Below are 19,020 nucleotides of genomic sequence, written 5' to 3'. Positions count from 1 at the left end.
GAGGATCAAAAGCAGGAAAAGATCCTAAGAGGCAAAAATGCAACCAGTAAACAGTGAAACGTCAAGTGGAAAGTGCTCCAAGTTTGAATGGAGTCCATGTGAAGTCTAAAAATGTTCATTCCTTCCATCATCAAGGAATTTCTCAGAAACACTTCAATTCAGAACCTATTTCATTTTTGAGTAATGAAGAAAAACTAAAATTTCTGTTCCATGGTAATATGCATTACCAGATACTGTAACAGTCAACCAAAAGTAAGCAATGCTGTCAAAAAGTAATTGTAACAGTTTAGACAAAGTTAACTAAATTATGCAGTAACAGATTCCATTCTGTATAATTCAGAATAGAGCAGTCACTGATAAAACCACTACTATTATAGTTGAAACAGACCTTGGTACTAAATGAGAGTTCAGTCTTTTCAAAAAACACAAAAGGAGTTTCATATTGAACTGATTTTAGCAGAAAGAAAAGGCAGGCCGAAAGCATTCTTTCCTCTAAGACACGGACTCTTTCTACAAGTAAAAAGAATTTCTCAAAGCTGCTTTAAAGCACCAGATTTTGAGAACTGGATCAGACTACAGCAGATAGTTTTGAAATTGTAAAGAAGTTGGACCCACACTTAAAGAGGAATAAGGAGGCAGCTTTTCAATGTGCTACTTCCCAATGTCAATTAGAATGCTGAGGTTAGAAGTCTGTGTGGAGACAAAAGGGAGGTACAGGCCTGGGTCACAAACTCAAATGTTTATAGATTTGACAGTTAACATAATGAGTCACAAAAGGTGATGTAAGAGAAAAGATAAAGTGGAAACCACAGCTAATTGAAGAGTGAGCATTGTGCCTTTCTGAAGAGATAGCAACTATTCAGCTTTAGCCAACTATTATATTAAAATGTATGCCCAATGTTCTTAGGTATTTCAATTTTTCAAGATAAGACAAAGTTTGAATTACATAGGATCTCATTTTTAAAAACTGGGGACCAACCAAGATTAAAAGGAAAAAATCTAATACTTATGAAGGCCAGGCAACATACATCTGTGGGACAATTTGTGATCTCTGATTTATGTACTGGAGGCTGGCTGGTAAGGAAGAGCCTTCGTGGCACAAATAAAAGAAAGTGAGGTTGGGAGAATCCTTACTAGGTAAAGAAAGCAAAAAAAACAATAGCAACAAAAAAACAGTGTTAAAATAAGGCACTGAGTATTATTACTGTGTTGCTACAAATTTACCTCTGAGAAAGAGAATGCTTTTTGCAGTTTTAAATTTAGACCCTATGAAAAGCTCAAGAAAATTATTTCTGTGGTCATATCCACTAGTAGACATGTTTTAAGATACTCAAGGTGAGGAGGCAGAGATGGAAAAATGTTTAGTTTCAAAGTAACTGAGTACAAGCCAAGAGGGACAACAGGTGGGTACTAATATTTATTAAGCACTGAGGCATATCAGGACTAAATTATAAAAAATGAATCAGATTGGGTTATCTCTTGAGGAATGGAGAGGCTTTCCCTTCAAAATGTATTGAAATTATCCCCTTAAAATGAGGGTTAAACTGCTAAAAAGAGCCAAAATGTCTAATGAGTTTTTTCATCTTTGACAATTAGGCTGGGTCTTAATATTTGCGAGTTAATGACTTTCTTCACAAAACTCTTGGAAAATTTGAGAAAAACTACTGTGTAGTGAGAGGCACATAACCACTCCAAAATCACCACAAATGAGGGTGACCATGTAGCCTTTTTTTTTTTTTTGAGAGATTATTCTTGCTTAATAAAGATAAGGGTGTGCTCAGAATCCAGTCTATACTAGTAGTTTACCATTATCATGATAGATTATTTCTCTGGAAATTTTTAATGGTGAAAATCTGATAGAAAATGCGAACTAGGGATTACTAATATAGGGTTGAATGTACTTACCTATTATCTCAGATTCATAATAATCCTGTGTGCCTTCCTGGAAGACAAGACAGGGTGTCTTTATGATTTTGAGCATGAATTTGGAAAATGGTAGGTCCACTGTATGGTAAGTTTATGTCCATCAAAGAGGAATAAAAAACAGGACCTACCTCCTCTTAGGGATTATTTAGCTGTGTTATACAAGGGCAATTAAAGGCTCCTTAGAAATTCTAAGTACAGGGAAGAATAGAACTATAAAAAATTTAGTACTGTGCATTTTCTTGTTTATATGTTTTTAGCATTGTTTCAAGATTCTACTATTTGTGCTGAGAGCGCAATATAAAGAAAGATGAAAAAGCCTACATTTCAACCAAATAAAGAACACTCCACTAAAAACAAACAGAACAACAAACTCATACCAACTCTGTTCTTTTTTTAATACCTAAGATGGGCTTTTGATCACGGTAAAGAAATAAGCTCACATGCATTCATTAATCATACCAGCTAAAGATTTCTTCCCAGACCAAGGATCACAAACATATTTCTATATTAATGGAAAGGCAGTCCATGAATTCCCTATAAGAAATCCTTATGTTTTTATTTTCATTTTGATGATAATCTTAAAAAAAAAGTAATAAATGAGTATCTGGGATCATCTAGATGAGTACTTTATAAATGTTTAGAACATAACTGGGGACTTAAAAACGATAGTGATTCGTTTGTACCAAGCAAAGGCGAAATGATATCACAATATCATATACATATTTGAGAGTTTTTCAATAATCCTAACAGAACAGCGTTTCTCAACCTTAGTATTACTGATATTTTGGGAAAGGTAATACTTTGTTGCAGGGAACCTTCAAGCGCATTGTAGGATGTTTAGAAGGACCCCTGGCCTCTACCCACTACATGCCAGTAGCACCATCCCCCTAATTGTGGTAATCAAAAATGTCTCAAGGCAGCATTCAATGGTCCTTAGAAGACAAACTCTCCCCGTGTGGAAAACCAGTGCAAAAGAGAAAAGTGGAGAACTGGGTCATTCCAAGGCACACAGGAAAACAAACATGTCAAATTCAAATGAACCAGAACTGTAACAATTACTACTACTCGCAAGTTGAAAGCAACATCACTAAAACATCACTCATCATATTAATATTGTCAATGTGCAATTCACTAGTTCTGTACTTCTGCTCATACTTAATTTGTAAATCTGTTGCTTTGATAAAAATTTTTTCCCTTTAAGGAGCAACCTAAACATTGTTCAGTCTGAATTACAATTTTCCTGATTTATCTTTTCCTAAATAGAAATTATTCAAATTTCTCATTTACTAAGAAGTAACTTTTTTAGGGATGCCTGGGTGGCTCAGTAGTTGAGTGTCTGCCTTCGGCTCAGGGCGTGATCCCGGGGTCCTGGGATCGTGTCCGGCATGGGGCTCCCTGCGAGGAGCGTGCTTCTCCCTCTGCCTGTGTCTCTGTCTCTCTCTGTGTCTCTCATGAATAAAAAAAGTGACTTTTAAAAATGTCCTTTTGGTGCCTTAAAGTTTCTTTTAGAGTCTTCTAATTTGTCACAATTTTTATTTTTATTTTTTGTTAAAGTAAACTTTACAGCCAATGTGGGGCTGGAACTCATGACCCTGAAATCAAGAGTCACATGCTTGACCAACTGAGCCAGACAGGTGCCCCATCAGTCCATTCTTAATTGAAGACATTCTCAAAAACCCAAAAAGGCAGTCATATGTTTAGATGTTAACTGTCTTAATTCTATAAAAAATAACCCCCAAATATGAATTATATATACATTGATAAGGTAGAAAAGTTACTGAATAAGCAGTATTTGCTGTTATAACTTTTTTCTTTACACAGGACTCTTTGGAAAAGATAACTGCCAATATATCTTATCCATATATATCCTAAATTTCTCTTCTTCAAATTAAGCAGAACTGACAATATAGTATAACAATGTCCAAAGGTGTATGTCTGTCTTGAATACAACTCTATCAGTGGAAGAATCTTAAAATAGTTAGATGAGTTAAATGTAGAAGAGATTGTTACAAAAAGTATAATAGCTTACAAACTATCTTTGTGCTAGTAATCAAAGCTTGCCCTTTACCTGTGCACTGAAATCTTATGGTTGGTTGAAAGATGAAGCAAAGGTTAAAAAAAAAAAATGTTGGTTCAACAGATCCACTTAAGAGAATACTCCAGCAATGCTCATAAATCTTCCAAGTTTAACAAATATGACTACTATACCTCCAAAGACCTAGCAAGTTCTGCTAAAATCACCCAAAATCAAATGGTTCCATGGCAGCCTGGGTGGCTCAGCGGTTTAGCGCCGCCTTCAGCCCAGAGTGTGATCCTGGGGACCCGGGACTGAGTCCCATGTCAGGCTCCCTGCATGGAGCCTGCTTCTCCCTCTGCCTGGGTCTCTGCCTCTCTCTCTCACTCTCTCTCCCCCCCTCTCTCATGAATAAATAAAATCTTAAAAAAAAAAAACAAAAACAAAACAAAAAACAAAATCAAACGGTTCCAAAATTCTTTAAGAACTGTGCTTTAGGGCAGCCCGGGTGGCTCAGTGGTTTAGCGCCGCCTTCAGCCCAAGGCATGATCCTGGAGACCCAGAATCGAGTCCCGCGTTGGGCTCCTTGCATGGAGGCCTGCTTCTCCCTCTGCCTGTATCTCTGCCTCTCTCTCTCTCTGTGTCATGAATAAATGAATTTAAAAAATCTTAAAAAAAAAAAAAAAAAAAAAAAGAACTGTGCTATAAGATTTAAAGATTCATTTCTTCCTTTTAAAAAATCCTACCTTGGGAATTACTGCTACCTTCTTTATGCCTATAACTAGTTAGGTATAATTTTATTTTCTAAATATGAAATTCAAATGAAAGCAAAAAAAAAAAAAGACTTCAAAAGAAAGTATAAATCACTTTTGAGCAAGCTCTTAAAACATGCAGCATCAGAGGTTTTTATTAAAGTTAAGACAGCATCTAATTCTGTTTTTCTTCTCTAAAATTTATCTACCTTTGAAGGTATACCAAATAACAAAATGACTTACTGATAGGAAGTAGTAGCCAATAAAGCATGAACTCCTACATATAGAAGATGAAGTGACCAGCAACTGGGAGACCAGCAATTGTTCAACGTTTAAAATGTTCAGAGAGACAAAAGGAAACAAAGCTCCTAGTGATCCTCAGTTGAATTACCAGATTAAACACAAATGCAGGAATCATTCAAAGGCATAAACTTTTAGTAATATTTATGAAGCTCACAATTCTTCACTCTACATAAATTCTTGGAAAGGGAAGGTCTGTCAGGACTTCTGTCACTGAAAAAAAATCAAGTAAGTCAGATGGACCTCAGACAAAGACTGGCAGATATAAGAAAGCATAGACATGAAGCTTTGGGTACATTTATAAAGTTTAATAGTTGTAACAAATAAAGTATCCTCTTCTTTGTTAGCAAGTAATTCCTCACCTGCTTGTGTGCATGATCATAGGAGTTGATATGGTTGTCAAATTCCTGATGTTTCTGATATTGCTTATCACAGAGTTCACAGTAGAAGTTGGCTCGGAGGTCTTCCAATGCTTTGGCAATTGCCTTCTCTTTGTCAACATAATCCTATAAGAACCACAAAATACAAACAAAATGAACTTGGCAGAATTTTTTTTAAAGATTTTATTTATTTATTCATGAGAAACACAGAGAGAGAGGGCAGAAACATAGGCAGAGGGAGAAGTAGGCTCCCCAGGGGAGTCCAGTGTGGGACTCGATCCTGGAACTCCAGGGTTACACCCTGAGCCAAAGGCAGAAGCTCAACCACTGAGCCACCCAAGAGTCCCGAACTTGGTAGAATTTTAAATAAACCTTATAAAGAGGGAGTCTTACCTGAAGAGAGAACAGGGGGCTTATTTAGTGGCACCAGTAAAAGCCAGATGGAACACAAGACACAATTTGGTGGGGTAATTTGTGTGGAGTGGTACAAAGAGCTGTCTTCAAATAAACATTCAAAAAGAGTTTTTTTTTTTTTTAAAGATTTTATTTATTCATTCATGAGAGACAGAGAGAGAGAGAGAGAGAGAGAGAGGCAGAAACAAAGGCAGAGGGAGAAGCAGGCTCCATGCAGGGAGCCTGGTGTGGGACTCAATCCTAGGTCTCCAGGATCACGCCCTGGGCTGAAGGCGGCACTAAACCGCTGAGCCACCTGGGCTGCCTCCCACCTTTTTTTTTTTTTTTAAGAGTTATTTATGTATTTTAGAGAGAGAGAGAGAGAGAGAGAGAGAGAATACCCACGCATGAGTAGGGAGAGGGAGAGAAGTAGATTCCCTGCTGGGTCGAACCCTAAGACACAGGGCTTGATTCTAGGACCCTGATAACATGAACAGAGCCAAAACCAACAATCAGACCTCAACCAACTGAACTACTCAAGTACCCTCAAGAGGAGTTTAATTTTACTTTGCCTTTTGGCATTATGGTGGCATCCCCTACTCCTACCCTTGGCTAAAAGAAATAAATAAAACACCCAACCAACCAGAAATAAAAAACACAATTTAAAAAAAAGTAGGTTCCACATTCACCGTGATGCCCAATGAGGGACCTGAACTCACAACCCTGAGATCAAGAACTGAGCTGAGGGCAGCCCCGGTGGCCCAGCGGTTTAGTGCCACCTTCAACCCGAGATGTGATCCTGGAGACCTGGGAATGAGTCCCATGTCAGGCTCCCTGCATGGAGCCTGCTTCTCCCTCTGCCTGTGTCTCTGTCTCTTTCTCTGTCATGAATAAATAAATAAAATCTTAAAAAAAAAAAAGAACTGAGCTGAGATCAAGGTTGGACACTTCAACCAACTGAGACATCCAGGCACGCCAAAACACAATTTTTATTGCACTGTAGAAACAACAGAAGTATAATCCATAAAAGAGGCAATAAAAAACAAAACAAAGCAATCATCACCTCAAACTAAAATCAGGGCTGTGATGGGCAAGGGCTCTCCTTAGGACATATGGTGACACTGAGGCTTGGCGTTTTTTTTTTTTGTCTGTTTGTTTGTTTGTTTTTAGGCTTGGTGTTTGAGTAAGATGGGGGAGCTAGACCAGAGAAGCCTCATTAATAAACGAAAGGATCTGTAAGTGGGCTAGAGAGTACCCAAGGACCTCTGTGTCTTTGCAGAGGGAATAAAAAATACTCCCAGAAAGCATCCTTCATTTTAGCCCTTTAACATTTTCCTAGATTAAGACCAAGAAAACAGGGGTTACAATCAAAGATTACTACACATGAAAGAAAATAAGTCTATCTACAAGTGAGAATCATAGGAAACAAGCAATGGATTTAGGTGCCCCAAATCTCAAATATTGGAATAGTCTGTTATAGAATATAAAGCAACTATAAAATGTTTAAAATATAAAATGGGATTACAACAATGAGCAAACATAAAACATATTTAAAAAACCAGGCAGACCGTAGGGGCACCTGGCTGGGTTAGTTGGTAGAGCACGTGACTTTCAATCTTGGGCTTGTGAATTCAAGCCCCATGTTGGGTGTACAAATTGCTTAAAAATAAATTTCTTGGGCAGCCCGGGGGGGGGGGGGGGGGGGGGGCTCAGCGGTTTGGCGCCACCTTCAGCCCAGGGCCTGATCCTGGAGACCCAGGATCGAGTCCCGCATCGGGCTCCCTGCATGGAGCCTCCTTCTCCCTCTGCCTGTGTCTCTGCCTCTCTGTGTGTGTGTCTCTCATGAATAAATAAAAATCTTAAAAAAAAATAAAATAAAATTCTTTTATAAAAAATCTTTAGGGACGCCTGGGTGGCTCAGTCAATTAAGCATCTGCCTTCAGCTCAGGTCATGATCCCAGAGACCTGGGATAGAGCCCTGCAACGGGTTCCCTGCTCAATGAGGAGTATGCCTCTCCCTCTGCCCCTCTCCCATGCTCGTGTGCTTACTCTCTTGCCCTCTCTCAGATAAAGTCTTTAATAAATAAATAAAATCTTTTTTAAAGATTTTATTGACACAGAGAGAAAGCACAAGCAGGAGAAGCAGCAGGCAGAGGAAGAAGCAGAGAAGCAGGCTTACTGCTCAGCAGAAAGCCCAACTAATACTAACTCAGGTCCCTGGGATCACAACCTGAGAGGAAGGGGGACACTTAACTAAGCCACTCAGGAGCCCCTAAATAAAATCTTTGAAACAAAAAAACCCTAGAGGTGCCTGGCTGGCTCAGTTGGTAGAATATGCAACTTAATCTGAGAGTTTTAAGTTTGAAGCCCTATGTTGGGCGTGGAGCCTACTTCAAAACAAAACAAAACAAAACAAAACAAAACAAAACAAAACAAAACAAAAACCTAGGCAGACTGCAGAAAGAACTAAATGAGACTTTTATAACTAAGAAACCTAATTGTAAAAAAGAAATGAAAAAATTATTCAGCTAGTCAGATGATAGATTAAAAACACAGACCAGGGCAGCCCCGGTGGCTCAGCGGTTTAGCACCGCCTGCAGCCCAGGGCCTGATCCTGGAGACCCATAATCGAGTCCCACATCGGGCTCCCGGCATGGAGCCTGCTTCTCCCTCTGCCTGTGTCTCTGCCTCTTTCTCTTTCTGTGTCTCTCATGAATAAATAAATAAAATCTTAAAAATAAATAAATAAATAAATAAATAAATAAATAAATAAATAATAAAAACACAGACCAAATACAGCTCAATATGTGTAAGAGGGTGTTTGGGTGGCTTGGTCAGTTAATAAGTGTCTCTCACTTTTGATCTCAGCTTAGGTCTCGATCTCAGGGTTTTAAGTTTAAGCCCCCACCTCAGGCTCTGTGCTGGGCGCGGAGCCAACTTGATAAAAAAAAAAAAGATAGTAATAATAAATTTTTAAAAAATATAGTAGGGAGGTAAAAATGTTCCGGAATTAGACTGTAGCAATGGTTGCACAAACTTATGAAATATATTAAAAACAAATGGACACCTTTAAAAGGTGAATTTTATAGTATATAAATTATATCTCAATTTTAAAAAGAGGTAATATAAAAAAATAAAATAAAATAAAAAGAGGTAATATAAAGAGGTAAAACAGATTGAAATTACTTAGAATGGCACAGGGACAAAGAAACATAATATGAAAAAGAGGCTTAAGGAGCCATGGAGAATAATTATATTAACATGAGTATAACTGGAATCCCAGAAAGAGAATAGAGCATAGATGAGAAACATAATTGAAGATACAAAGGCTGAGGATTTTTCCAAACTAGTAAGACATAACTCAACAGATACAGGAAGCACAACGTACACCACATAGACCAAATAAAAATACGCGCCTAGGCACACTGCAGTGAACCTACAAAGGGACCAAAGACCATCAAATCATAAAATATCAAGAAAAAAATTAAAGATCACCCACAATCAGATTGACAGATTAAAAAGTAACAGAAGCTAGAAGACAGTGTGCTTCAGTGTGCTGAGAGAAAATATATTTTATTTGTTGTATACCAAAATGACCTATTTTTCAGAGTTGAAGAAACGAAGGCATTTCCAGATAGTTTTACCAGCCAAAAAGATTCATTAAAAAAAACCTTCCTAAAGCAGTATTTCTGAAATCACAGGTTTTGACTCACCAATGGGTCACAACATTAACATTTAGAAGAGTATAATAGGCATGAAAAAGGGGAAAAATAGTAAAATATGGAGTGTATTTCACATAAGGGTAAATACTGTCTTGTAAAACTTTTGTTTCAGTTCTAAATGGTTGCAATATTAAACCTATTTCTTACTGTAGACCTGAAAGTCACTGTATCCTTAAGAATGTATTTTAGGGAAGAAGGAAAATGACATCAGTGAAAAGGTCTGAAATCTCAAAGTAAATGGTAGGCAATAAATATATATTTATTATAAATATAGAATAAATATATACTTATTATATAAACATATATATTACATATATAATAACAAAAACACCTAGTTTACAGGACTGAAAAAGGATAAAAGCAAAATGCTAGCTGACACAGCCAAGTATAACAAAAGAGGGAATTCAAAGTTTAAGTGTTCTAGAGTTCTACTAATTGAGATAGAGTTAACTTTAAACTTTGTTAGACTTTGTTAAAAAATAAGCATAATTTATATTAAAATTCCAAAAGTAATTATTAGAATAGAAAGAGTAAAGGGGGGAAAAAGGTAAGAAAACTTCAATTTTATAAAACTAAGACAGACCAGAAAAATCAGGAAAATAGAAGTAAAAAGATAGACTGATAAGTAATCACCAGAAACATAAATATACTAAAAAACTGCCAGAGGGTTCCCTGGGTGGTTCAGCGGTTTAGCGCCTGCCACCTTCAGCCGGGGCGTGATCGAGTACCACATCGGACTCCCTGCAGGGAGCCTGCTTCTCCCTCTGCCTGTGTCTCTCGTGAATAAATAAAATCTTAAAAAAAAAATAAAATAAAATAAAAAAAGAATTGCATGCTCTGCTGATTGAGCCAGCCATGAGCTCCATCTTTTTTAGACTTTAAGGCAAAAAGCATTACTTGAGACCATGGCCAATTATGAAGTTAAATATTAAGAGGCTATTCTCTACATAAATTGCACTGCTAATCTGAAAAGCCAACATAGATATGTTGGTTATCCACTGATCTTTATGAGGTTTTGGTTCAAAACTCTAAGACTGACCCAAAAAAAGGTGGTCCAATTTGCCTCAGCAGTTCCACTTAAAAACTAGACACCAAAACAAGCTAAGTACAGCTGAACATTGAACATCATGGTTTTGAACTGCATGGATCTGGTTATATGAGAATTTTTTCTAATATATATATTTTGGAGATTTGTAACAATTTGAAAAAACAGATAAACCACGTAGTTTGGTTTATACTAGACCACAGACTATTATAGTCTAAAAATATTTTAAAAATTAAACAGTATATCGTTAATGCATAAAATACATGTAGATACTAATTTATCTTTTACTACCATAAAATATATATAAATCTATTATAAAAAGTTAAATTAAAATTTAGGGGGATCCCTGGGTGGCTCAGTGGTTTAGTGCCTGCCTTTGGCCCAGGGCATGATCCTGGAGTCCTGGGATTGAGTCCCACATCGGGCTTCCTGTGTGGAGCCTGCTTCTCCCTCTGCCTGAATCGCTCGCTCTCTCTCTCTCTTGCTCTGTCTCTCATGAGTAAATAAATAAAATCTTAAAAATTAAAATTTAAAGGCATTTGGGTGGCTCACTCAGCTAAGCATCTGACTCTTGATCTCAGGGTCATGAGTTCATGCCCTGAGCTGGGCTCCACACTGAGCATAGAGCCTACTTTAAGAAAAGGAAAAAAAGGAAAAAGAAAAAAAAGTTATAGTTTATCAAAACTTACACTTACAGATCTTTAAGGCACCAGTGGCAGGGAGAAGTGTAAACAAATGTAAAGATAATGTATTAAATCATAATTGCATAAAATTAACTGTAGTACATGCTGTACTATAGTAACAATTTAATTTAAGGTCATCTCTTGTTGCTACTGGGGTGAGCTCTAGTATCCACTTACATAGTTGTGTGATGCTAATCATCTGCATGAGCAGTTCTGCTCTCTAGCAAATTTGGTATTGCAATAAAAAGTGATCTCTCCCACTTCTTTTGTATTTTTTCATCATGTTTAGTGCAAAATTGTAAACCTTGAATCACACCACAGGACCCATAGAAAGTGCCATCAGTGACACTGGAAGTGCTCACAAGCAATTGCTTGATATAGACCATAGATTCAAATCTGCAACAATGGCTACCTGCCATTTCAAGATAGATGAATCTTCAAATATAAGTGTAAGGACCACTGTGGGGGGAAAAAAAAAAGAAAAGAAAAGAAAAAGAAAAGGAAATCCATGAAGCTGTTGCTGCAGCTATATTAGCAGGTGCAAAAATCTTGCACTTTTTGTGTAAAACCATGCATTCATTCATTGAGAGGGGGAGTTAGGGGGTTGGGGAAAGGGAGGGGCAGGAGGAGAAGGAGAGAGACAATCTTAAACAGACTCCACACCCAGCACAGAGACCAATGTGGAGCTCAATCTCACAATCCTGAGATCATGACCTGAGCCAAAAATCAAGGGTTGGACACTAACCGACTGAAATACCCAGGCACCCCATTTTATGCAAAATCTTTTAATCTCATATTGAAAATGCAAATTTTTTGTGGGTTTAGGATTGCTATTAGAAAGGAATATGTATAGACTCTGGTAATGTTCCAAAAAATCAAAGGGATTACACAACAACGTACAGCAAAAGGTGAAGGGTCTAAAGCTGGAGAATTAAATGCCAGCAAAAGAATGGTCTGATAATTTTACAAAGAGGTTTGGCTGAAAAATGTCAAGATAACAGGAAAAGCGGCTTCTACCAACTAAGAGGAGCAGATAGTTCCCAGACGCTCTTAAGAAAGTCACTGAGGAGAAAGGTTAACTGCCTGAACAAATTTTTTTTTAATTTTTAAAAAAAGATTTTATTTATTCATTCATGAGAGACAGAGAGACAGAGAGACAGAGAGAGAGAGAAAGAGAGAGAGAGAGGCAGAGATACAGGCAGAGGGAGAAGCAGGCTCCATGCAGGGAACCCGACATGAGACTCAATCCTGGAACTCCAGGATCACGCCCTGGGCCGAAGGCAGACTCAACCACTGAGCCACCCAGGTGTCCCACAAAAAAAAAAATTTTTTTTTTTAATAAAGGAAGGGAGAGAGAGAGAGAGAGAGAGAGAGAGGGAGAGAGAACACAAGCAGGGAAGCGTAGAGAGGGAGAGAGAAGCAGATTCCCCACTGAGCTTGAAGCCTGATGTGGGGCTCAATTCCATTATACACAAAACACTATAGAAAGCACCGTCAACACTATGGAAGAACCTCCAAAATGAGATCAGGAAAGTCTAGAAGGATTATACCACTGAAGACGCCACTGTTGTTACAGAAAAAGCCCTGAAAACCTTAAAAGCCCCAACAATAAATTCCTGCTGGAGAAAACTGTGTCCAGATGTGGTGTGTTACTTCACAGGATTTACAATACAGCCAATGAAGGAAATCGTGAAAGAAATTGTAGATATGGGAGAAAAAAAGGTGGTGGTAGGAGAAGGGTTTCAAGATACAGATCTTAAATTCAAGAGCTAAAAGATACCACACCAGAGGAATTAACACGAGACAAATGCTTCCAAGCCAGTGACAGACAATAAGGAAGCAAATGCAGAAGCAGCAGTGCCAGAAAACAAATTGACAGTACACTATCTGGAAGAAGGGTTCTGATTATTCAAGACTGCGTTGACGACTTCTGCCACATGGACCCGTCTATGATATGGACACCGAAATTACAGCAAATAGAAGGCTATGTATAGAAACATTTAAAAAATATTTTATTTATTTATTCATGAGAGACAGAGACAGAGAGAGAGAGAGAGAGAGAGAGAGAGGCACAGAGATACAGGCAGAGAGAGAAGTAGGCTCCACGCAGGGAGCCCGATGTGGGACTCGATGCTGGGACTCCAGGATCACGCCCTAGGCTGAAGACAAGCGCTAAACTACTAAGTCACCCAGGGATCCCCTAGAAACATTTTTTAAAAAAGATTTTTATTTGAGAGAGACAGAAAACGCATGAACAGAGAGAAAGAGAAGCAGACTCCTCCTCAAGCAGGGAGTCCAACACAGGGCCAACCCCAGGACCCCAAGACCACAACCCAAACCAAAGGCAGAAGCCCAACTGACTGAGCCACACATGTGCCCTAGTGACATATTTTTAAAAAATGAAAAAGCAAAAAGTCACATAAAAATAATGACAATGTTTCTTTAAAGTTACACTAAGTGTGCCAGCTGCTTTTCTTTTCTACATCCTCCACACATCCCTCATCTTCCTCCTCAATGTGAAGACAATGAGGATGAAGACCTTTAAAATAATCCACTTCCACTTAATGAATAGTATATAACCATCATGCTGTACAGTTAATAAACTTATCTCGTGTCTTTTTGTGAAAATCCAGTAACTATATAGCAAAAATTGTGTGAGATGTTTTTGTGTCATCATCGCCTGAGTATTATGTGGGACATCATGCACAAGACTAGTATGGAAGTGGGTAGACTATCCTTAAATAGCAATAAGGTAAATGACATTTGACAGGCTTGATCCCAGGTCCCCAGGATCATGACCTGAGCCGAAGGCAGACACTTAACCGACTGAGCCACCCATGCGCCCCTATCTTTTCATTTTTGATGTCTAGTATTAGTAATAAGTATAACATCTACAGTGTTTTATATCAAATAAGACAATATTGATGCAGGTACTGACAGATGGCTCATCTTCTAAACAGATGACAAACATATTATCAACAAATACTTTTAAGTGTATCTTCTCTTATGATTTTAATATTTGCTTATCTAGCTTACTTTATTATAAGAATACAGTATATAATACATATAACATATAAAATATGTGTTAACCAGTGGTGCTGTTATTGCTTAAGACTTTTGGCCAACAGTAGGCTTTAACTAAGTAAGTTTTTGAGGGAATCAAAAGTTATCACAGATTTTTGACTATGGGAGGATCATGCTCCTAACCCCTGTGTTGTTCAAGGGTCAATTGTGTATTCATTTGCTAAAGGTAGTACAGAAGAATGAGAAAAGGAAAGGAGTAAGTGATGACTTGTTAACCCTTTACAGCAAAGGTGCATACATTAGTCTCACAGTTAGTAGATACTTCTAGTTAACAGATCTAAAGAGAAGTCTCATTTCAAAGGCTTCTAAAAAGATTTATTCTTCCAAAAGAGAGATCAGAGGACTGGATTAAATAAAACACAACACCTCTCTCACTTAAATACTGTTTTGTAAGAGATTCTTCCTTCTACTTCAGGTCTCTAAATAGGAATCACATTCCTCCTTCCTAAAGTATGTTCTTTAAAATTTCTTTTAGTCTTTTGGTGGCAAAATTTTCTACCTGAAAATTTATCTACTTTTATCTCTAATCTTAAAAGACATTTTTGCTGTGTGTACAATTCTAGGATGATTACTGTTTGCTCTAAGTACATTTAAGATTCCATTACACGCTAATAGAATCAACTTTGTATTTTGACTTCTTTGTTACTGCAACAATTCTTTGAAGATTATGTTTTTTGTTATTATTGTATAGTTTTGCCAGACTGTGACTATGTATAAACTTTTTTTTTTCTTGCTTGAGATTTATTAGGCTTACTAAATCTGAAATGTGTTTTTCGTCAATTCTGGAATCTTTTCTTTGAGCCTCTGCCCTACTTTTTCTTTCTAAAACTAACATATTAGAGCTTCTCATTTTTTATCATCTAACTGAAACTCTTTCACATATTTTCCATTTATCTTTCTTTCTTGCCCTCTCTCTTCTCTTTTTGCTACATTCTGGGTATTTCTTCACATGTATTATAGCTTAACATTTAGCTTTGTGTAATCTGCTATTAAATCCTCTCATTGAGGTTTTATACAGTTTCTTGCCCTTTACTCATAATCTCAATTCTTTTCTTTTTTTTCCCTAAAGATTTATTTTATTCATGAGAGAGACAGAAAGAGGCAGAGACATAGGCCGAAGGAGAAGCAGGCTCCATGCAGGAGGCCCAATGCGGAACTCAATCCCAGGACTCCAGAGAACTATGTCCTGAGCTGAAGGCGAGTGCTCAACCACTGAGCCACCCAGGCGCCTCCCCTATTTCTTTAAACATTATCTAATATGCTTTTTTATATGCTATATCCGAGCTGACAATTCCAGTATCTTCAGCCTTAAGGGGTCTGATTCTGCTCTTTTTCTCCCCTCCCTGGCTAACTTTAGCCCATAACGTCTAGTTTCTCAGTCGGGTTTATGACTATGATCTCCTATTTTGGGGGGTTTTATCCAGAAGTTCTTTGATGCTTAAAGTTGCTCTAGCGACTGAATTTGCTTCTTCTCAACAGCACTATCTACCCGAGACCATTTTATTTTTTTTTTTATTTACTCATGAGAGACACAAAGAGAGAGGAAGAGACATAGGCAAAGAGAGAAGTAGGCTCCCTGCAGGAAACCCGATGTAGGAGTCAATCCAGGATTCCAGGATCATGCCCTGAGCCGAAGATGCTCAACTGCTGAGCCACCCAGGCACCCCCACCCCGGCAACTTTAAAGCACATATTTGTTCTTAAAATGTCATTGACTATTTCATAAATATTTCTCACCATACAAAAATAATTGAGGAAATATTATTTGCACAATCCTTTTTAAAGAAGTTATTGGGATATCAACTGTAGGAAATCATGAGGAAAAGACTCAGCAAAAGGACTGGCAGGCTTTGAATATATTTATACATAGAGTTGAAGTTCAGAGAAAGGGGATAGTAAGCAGTGTGTCAGAGATCAGAAGGTACATGCTATACGCCTCACAAAATAGAAATGGAATCAACTATTATAAAACAGGGTAGGTAGGGCAGCCCCGGTGGTGCAGCGGTTTGGCGCCACCTGGGTGCAGCCCAGGGCGTGATCCTGGAGACTCAGGATGGAGTCCCACGTCGGGCTCCCTGCATGGAGCCTGCTTCTCCCTCTGCCTGTGTCTCTGCCCCCCCGCCCCCGTTGACAATAAATAAATAAATAAATAAATAAATAAATAAATAAATAAATAAATAAATAAATAAATAATCTAGGGGAAAAAAACAGTAGGTAGAGGCAAATGGGAATTAGAGTTTTGCTTATTATTGCATTTGTAATAAAAGTAAAAAGAGGGATCCCTGGGTGGCGCAGCGGTTTGGCGCCTGCCTTTGGCCCAGGGCGCGATCCTGGAGACCCAGGATCGAATCCCACATCAGGCTCCCGGTGCATGGAGCCTGCTTCTCCCTCTGCCTGTGTCTCTGCCTCTCTCTCTCTCTGTAACTATCATAAATAAATATAAAAAAATTAAAAAAAAAATTAAAAAAAAAAAGTAAAAAGAACTTTATTCAAAGCTGAAAGTATTATAAGTATTATAACCCATATTTAATTGTATGCTACATACTGAGTGTATTTATTAGCATTAGCTGGTAGATGAAATGAAAGGAAATAAGAAGAGGAAAGCAAGTTAACCTGATGCTTCTAACAGTACAAAAATAATGGACACTCTTAAAAAAAGAGAACAAAGGGTAATTTTATTAAATTAAAGGTAACTACTGGGCAGCCCGGGTGGCTCAGAGGTTTAGCGCCACCTTCAGCCTCAGGTGTGATCCTGAAGGCCGGGATCTAGTACCACATCGGGTTCCCTTTGTGGAGCCTGCTTCTCCCTCTGCCTGTGTCTGCCTCACTCTCTCTTGTCTCTCATGAATAAATAAATTTAAAAAAAAAATTTTTTTTTAAAGAGGTAACTACAACAAAAATACAATCCATCTATATCTATACCACAGAGTCAGGGACCTTAAAAAAGGTGTAATATGGGGATCCCTGGGTGGCTTGGTGGTTTGGCGCCTGCCTTTGGCCCAGGGTGCGATCTTGGAGTCCCGGGATCGAGTCCCGTGTTGGGCTCCTGCCATGGAGCCTGCTTTTCCCTCCTCCTGTGTCTCTGCCTCTCTCTCTCTCTGTGTCTATCATAAATAAATAAATAAATAAATAAATAAATAAATAAATAAATAAATAAATCTTAATAAAAGAAAAAAAAAGAAAAAGAAAAAGGTGTAATATAAAATAAACCAAACTTATCTGTCACATAAAACATAAAAATTGGGGCAGCTGGCTGGTTCAGTCAGTTAAGCATATGACTCTTGATCTTGGGGTGGTGAGTTTGAGAGATTTCTTAAAAAATATATACACAGTTAATTCATTAAAATTTTTTCATATTGTGGGATCCCTGGGTGGCGCAGCGGTTTGGCGCCTGCCCTTGGCCCGGGGCGCAATCCTGGAGACCCGGGATGGAGTCCCGTGTCGGGCTCCCTGCATGGAGCCTGCTTCTCCCTCTGCCTGTGTCTCTGCCTCTCTCTCTTTGTGTGTGACTATCATGAATAAATAAATAAAATCTTAAAAAAAAAAAAGAAAAGAAAATTTTTTCATATTGTATCATAAAGCAAAACCCAAGTCCATGATGATTATAAGACACACATCCAGAACAACATCATTCAGAAAGACTGAATAAAATAAAGGCGGGGGGGCGCCTGGTGGCTCAGTCTGACGCTCAACCAACTCTTGATTTCAGCTCAGATCATGGTCTCAGCATTACTGGATGAAGCCCTGTGTTGTGGCGGGCTTTTCACTCAGCAGGGAGTCTGCTGGAGATTCTTTCTGTCTCTCCCCCTCTATCTCCACCTGGGTCTCTCTAAAATAAATAAACAAATCTTTTTTAAAAAACATACCAAAAAACCCCCCAAAACCCAAAGATATACAAGGCAATATACACAGAATGAAAGCAGGAATAAGGTCTTACTTTCACTCGAGGTACAGATTACACTATAAAGCTTTAAACAAGATAAAGGCACTTTATAATGTCAATGATGGCAACTCATGGTATCTAAAAATTTTAATATCATAATCTAGCAGCAACATTCATGGAGAAATTAGAGGAGATTTATTAAAGTAAGGAGACTCAAATCATCTCTCATTTAATGACAGATTAAAAAGATAAAAATTAACAAGGACATAGAACACCTTGATCTATTAAGTTGTGTGGCTTGAAAACAGGAAACACACCTTTTATTTTTTTTTATTTATTTTTTAAAATTTATCTCTGATAGTCACACACACACACACACACACACACACACAGAGAGAGAGAGGCAGAGACATAGGCAGAGGGAGAAGCAGGCTCCATGCACCGGGAGCCCGACGTGGGATTCGATCCCAGGTCTCCAGGATCGCGCCCTGGGCCAAAGGCAGGCGCTAAACCGCTGCGCCACCCAGGGATCTCAGGGAACACACCTTTTAAAATACTCATAGAATGTTCAAAAAAAGACCATATTAGGCTATAGAAGAAACTGTAATAAATTCCAAGAAGAGATAATATAAAGCAACATATATGAATACAGTAAAATAAAACTAGGAACTAATATTTTTAAAGGTTTTTCTATAAATCTGAAATCACAGAATTTCTAGAGGAAAAATGATAATGACTACATTATTTATCAATATATACAGGTGTCAAGTGTAGCTGCAGTCAGGAAAAATACATAGGTAGAACTACTTAAAGTAACAAAATAATAAAAACAAAAGCCA

General features: G+C 38.0%; 1 protein-coding gene across 7 annotated transcripts in view; it reads right to left on the bottom strand.

Moving 5' to 3' along the window:
* Nucleotides 1-19,020, bottom strand: part of GPATCH8 (G-patch domain containing 8) — a 117,088-nt gene that overhangs the window by 19,071 nt on the left and 78,997 nt on the right. For all 7 annotated transcript variants that reach the window (XM_025440578.3, XM_035721284.2, XM_035721287.2 and 4 more), the window contains one exon: nucleotides 5,355-5,498. In XM_025440578.3, the coding sequence (XP_025296363.1) occupies nucleotides 5,355-5,498 (144 nt within the window). The remainder of the gene's footprint in view (nucleotides 1-5,354; nucleotides 5,499-19,020) is intronic.

This window comes from Canis lupus, chromosome 9 (assembly GCF_003254725.2).
Source record: "Canis lupus dingo isolate Sandy chromosome 9, ASM325472v2, whole genome shotgun sequence".
Classification (NCBI taxonomy): Eukaryota; Metazoa; Chordata; class Mammalia; order Carnivora; family Canidae; genus Canis; species Canis lupus.
The sequence above is the reverse complement of the archived record's forward strand: the minus strand, read 5'-3'. Positions and strand labels throughout refer to the sequence as shown.